The following is a 3,894-nucleotide window of genomic DNA, read 5'->3' on the forward strand; positions in this document are numbered from 1 at the left end:
TTCCAGGTAGGTTGGCCCCTCCTAAGTGAAGCTTGCATCAGTCCCATCCCACTGCCTCAGGGAGGGAGAGTGTCTGGTTTTCCCTCTCTGAAGGAAGGCGAACCACACCTTTCCCAGCAGTTATTGGAGAGCAAGAACTGTGTTACATTCTTTCTTCTGTAAACCCTGCTCCTAATGGTGCCTGGCCCAGGGTAAGCACTCGGTGGCTATGTGTGCCCTCCTGCTGTTGTGCTCTTGGGCATGACCTGTGGGGAGGGACCTCAGCCACAGCCAGCCTTGCCTTCATTACCATTGACTTCTTCTCCTCTGGCCTCTGGGAGCACGGGGTCCCTTACAGTTACTCTCTACCAGGCCAGTTCGTCCATACAGCTGTCTTCCTAGCCAGGTTCCTACACCAGTCCCCACATGGGCAGGAGGAAGGCTGGCAGGGGAAGCTGGGCTGCCCAGGGCAGGAGGGTCTCTCTGCACAAAGCAGCTGGGAGTCCAGGCAGCCAGCTCCAGCAGGTTAAGTCAGCTGGGTCCCCAGGGACTCAGAGCCCCAGCTTCTGCCCTCCCACAGAGGTCTCGGGGCCATGGCAGAAAGCAGAGCCTCCTACTGGTGGGAAGGTCACAGGCACCAGGAGCCAAAGCAGGTAGGCGTGGGGAGTGGAACAGGCAGCTGTAGGGACTTCTAAAGCAGAGCAGGGGCGTTCAGGGCCCTGTGAGAGTTCCCAGTGGGCTTCTGGAATGGTATAGGGGGTGGGGCAAAACTAGCCTCCTGCTCCCTGTGTAAGCTGCCTTTCTTCAAACCAAATAGTTGAGGCCACAGGAATGTGAGTTTCTGGTCCTTCTGAATTACAAATGGGAGCAGCTTGCTTTGTCCCCTTCTGGCTTTGTTATCCCAGAGCTGGGGCAATGGGCTATATATATAGCCCAGGCGGGCTGCTTGGGTCTGCCTGTGGGCGCCCAGCTAGCATGGCCAGGCAACACAAGAGAGCCACTGTCACCCTTTCACACACCTACCTCAGTTTTGACAGGGTTTCCAGTAGCAAGATTAATAGGATCAATCCCAAGCCCTCAGTGGAAAACAGAGCACATGGCCCCTTTTTCCTTGGTACCATGCTCCAGCAGGCCCAGGGAAGTCGCTGCTCAGGGACTAAGGAAGCTGAGGTGAGATAAAGGCTCCTAAGTGACAGTCCAGTTTATATTTCAGCTCTCAACCTCCCAAAGAAACATAAAGCACTGCCGAGGAGTCAGGACTTCCAACCTCCACCAGGCCACATTGTCTCATCTCCCTTACCATGCTTGTATTTCTGTCTTCCAAAGGATGGAACAGGCATAATCATATAATCATGTCCCCCACCCTACCTTCTGGGACCATCGCAAAGATAAAAGAGATCACCTATAGGGAGTATTTTAACCTCCTAGGAGAGAGGCACTAAACTAACAGAAGCTGTTATTAAAGTAGAGGGTTTGTAGATTGCAGATGAAAGGCAGCAGGTAAATAAACAGCCTGAACATCAGCCTCCCCTGCGAAAGGAACTGGCTATTAGGGCAACAGTGGGAGCTCCACAAAGGGACTACAACATTTTTCTCCTCTCGTCTGCCCTGCTGGCTATCTCAGTCCTTTGGAGGTGCAGCAGCAAGATGGTATGCAGTTGGTCTCCCCATGTAGGGGTGGCTGTAACTAGAGAAACTGCTGTTAATAAGTCCCCAACCTGTGCTAGGGGTAGAAGCTAGGGGCTCTTCTGGATTAAATACAGCCTCTCCATTTCCAGCGTCCTTTGTAGGGATCAGAAGTGCTAAGAGGCTTTTAAAACAGTTCTGGCTCTAAGCCAGTCCTACCTCAATGATTTCAAGCAGGAACATATTTGTAAAGGAAGATCCTGGCCCTTGCCCTGCAAGCTTGTGTGATTCAGACTCCATTTTCCACCTGCCCCTTGAGCCTTTTCTAAGTGTACCCCTCCCTTCACCTACCTGTTCAAAGGCTCTGTGACTTGCTAACTGGAGGGACAGCCTAATTTGGAAGGAAAAGCAGAAGCGTGTATCAGGGAGAACCGTCAGAGGTGGGGTTCAAGCCCCAGGAAGAAGACTGAGGAAGAGTCCTAAGCCCTCCCCAGAGATGCTTTATTGCATGGTTTCATCAGTCATCAGTGATGGGTTCCTATGCCCATGCAAGGAGACAGGAACATCTGTGTGGTACACGGCACTGCTCCCCTCTCAGCTACACAGTCAGATGGGGGCAGGGCGATGAATGGGTGCTTGGCTTCCCTGCTGTTGGGCAGGCTCTGAGATCTCAGCGGACAGAAATGAAAGCAAACAGGGACGCAGGAATGTTCAGGCATCGGTGACCTCCATGTTCTGCAGCCTGCTTTCTAGGGGGACGTCTCTTGCTGCCGCTTTCTTTTTGCTGCCCTCATGTTGCTTCTTCTGCTTCTTGGATGGCTCCTGGTCAATGGGTGCAGGCTTCACAAAGGGGATCAGTTCTTGCAGTCCTGGGAGGGAAGAGTCAACCAAATGACCTATTGTTTCTCAGCGAGTCAAAGCCCTAAGACCTCTGGGGAGAATTCAACGAGACAATGATCCCTTTGAACAGAGGGGTCCCTTTGATAGGCACCAGTTTCCTTTATTCTTTTCTTCCCTAGTCTGAATCTTAGCAGCCTTTCAGTATCACACCTGCACTGGCTACTTTCTCAGCCAGGCCCCCTGCCCTGCCCAGCCCGAGAGGGCAGACAACAGTTTCCGGGGCTGTGTCCAAACAAAAAAACCTGGTATACCTGAAAGGGGCCTGCTATTTTGAAGAGTGTGAAGACAGAAAAGAGGAGGGTGATGAGATGAGCTGGGAGTTTTACCTGGCGGCATGAACTCCTTCAATTTCTCAGGCACAGTGATGCCCTTCTCTGTCTGGTAGTTCTCCAGGATGGCGCAGATGGTACGGGTAGTGGCGCACATGGTAGCATTGAGCATATGGACAAACTCCACCTGGGAAGACAGGGTCCCAGAGGGGAAGTCGGACTCAACTCTCAGCTGTTCTTACGGACGGCCAGGAACCATCCATTCAACCAGACTTCCCCAACCACAACTGTCCACATCAAAATGATGGGTTCGACCCCTCAGCAACTTTTTTCTGAATTTGAATTATTTGGTATTTATTGCCTGTTAGATAACTGCAGAAAGATCCCTCATGTCTCCATGAGTGACAAGTGGTAGCTTCTGGTATTCTGAGGAGTTGGGCCCTTTGAGGGAAGGAAGAAACTACTATTGTGGCCTTTCCTTTTCACCCCTTTCAAGCCCCTGACTTGGAAAAGAGTAGGGCCTGAAAATTGGGTTTGAAGAGAACAGCTTACAACCCAGACCTTCTTGGGTGAGAAGAGGGAAGCCTCCAACTTGTTCTGTGTAGATAAATGGAGATTATTCTTTCTCTGGAGTTAAGAAAAACAAAGCCAGAAAGAGAAAAGCTAGAATTACCTTATAGAAGAGAGCTAGATTCAGGTTTCTAGCTAAAAGAACTCAGTCCTGACTCAGTAGAAGGCATTTTCAGATTCCCTTTTTGGTCTAGATTGAGAAGCTCAGGTTTTCCCATGATGCTGGGGACCAGTGCACCCCAGAGGCTGCGAAATAAGACGGACGGGCCGTGTACTGAAGGCTCTGCTTCCCACCTCCCTGGGGGCCATCTACCTTGTCCATCATCTTCTTGGTTTGCCCATATCGGATTCGAAGCCGGCGAGCCTGGTAATCCGTGCAATTAGAACAGGAGACCAACTCACGGAAGGCTCCTGAGCCCGGAAACCAGGCCTCCAGGTCAAGCTTCTTACTGGCAGCATGATTCAAAGAACCTGTAAGGAAAAACCCCTAGAACTCATGAAGGAGGGATGGTATTTCAGAAGGCTAACCTTTAGCAAGCCTGGAGAATTC

The 3,894-nt window shown here is 51.2% G+C and overlaps 1 protein-coding gene across 1 annotated transcript; it reads right to left on the reverse strand.

Annotated features, from left to right (window-relative positions):
• Positions 1–2,044: 2,044 nt before the first annotated feature.
• On the reverse strand, positions 2,045–3,879 carry LOC108524528 (serine--tRNA ligase, cytoplasmic-like). The gene is made up of 4 exons (XM_017865641.1): positions 3,658–3,879; positions 3,336–3,401; positions 2,832–2,961; positions 2,045–2,474 (listed from the first exon to the last, which is right to left on the reverse strand). Exons 1-4 carry the CDS (start codon positions 3,667–3,669, stop codon positions 2,317–2,319), a joined length of 366 nt encoding a protein of 121 aa, XP_017721130.1. The 5' UTR covers positions 3,670–3,879; the 3' UTR covers positions 2,045–2,316.
• Positions 3,880–3,894: the final 15 nt, after the last annotated feature.

This window comes from Rhinopithecus bieti, unplaced genomic scaffold (assembly GCF_001698545.2).
Source record: "Rhinopithecus bieti isolate Rb0 unplaced genomic scaffold, ASM169854v2 repeat_2565, whole genome shotgun sequence".
Taxonomy (NCBI): domain Eukaryota; kingdom Metazoa; phylum Chordata; class Mammalia; order Primates; family Cercopithecidae; genus Rhinopithecus; species Rhinopithecus bieti.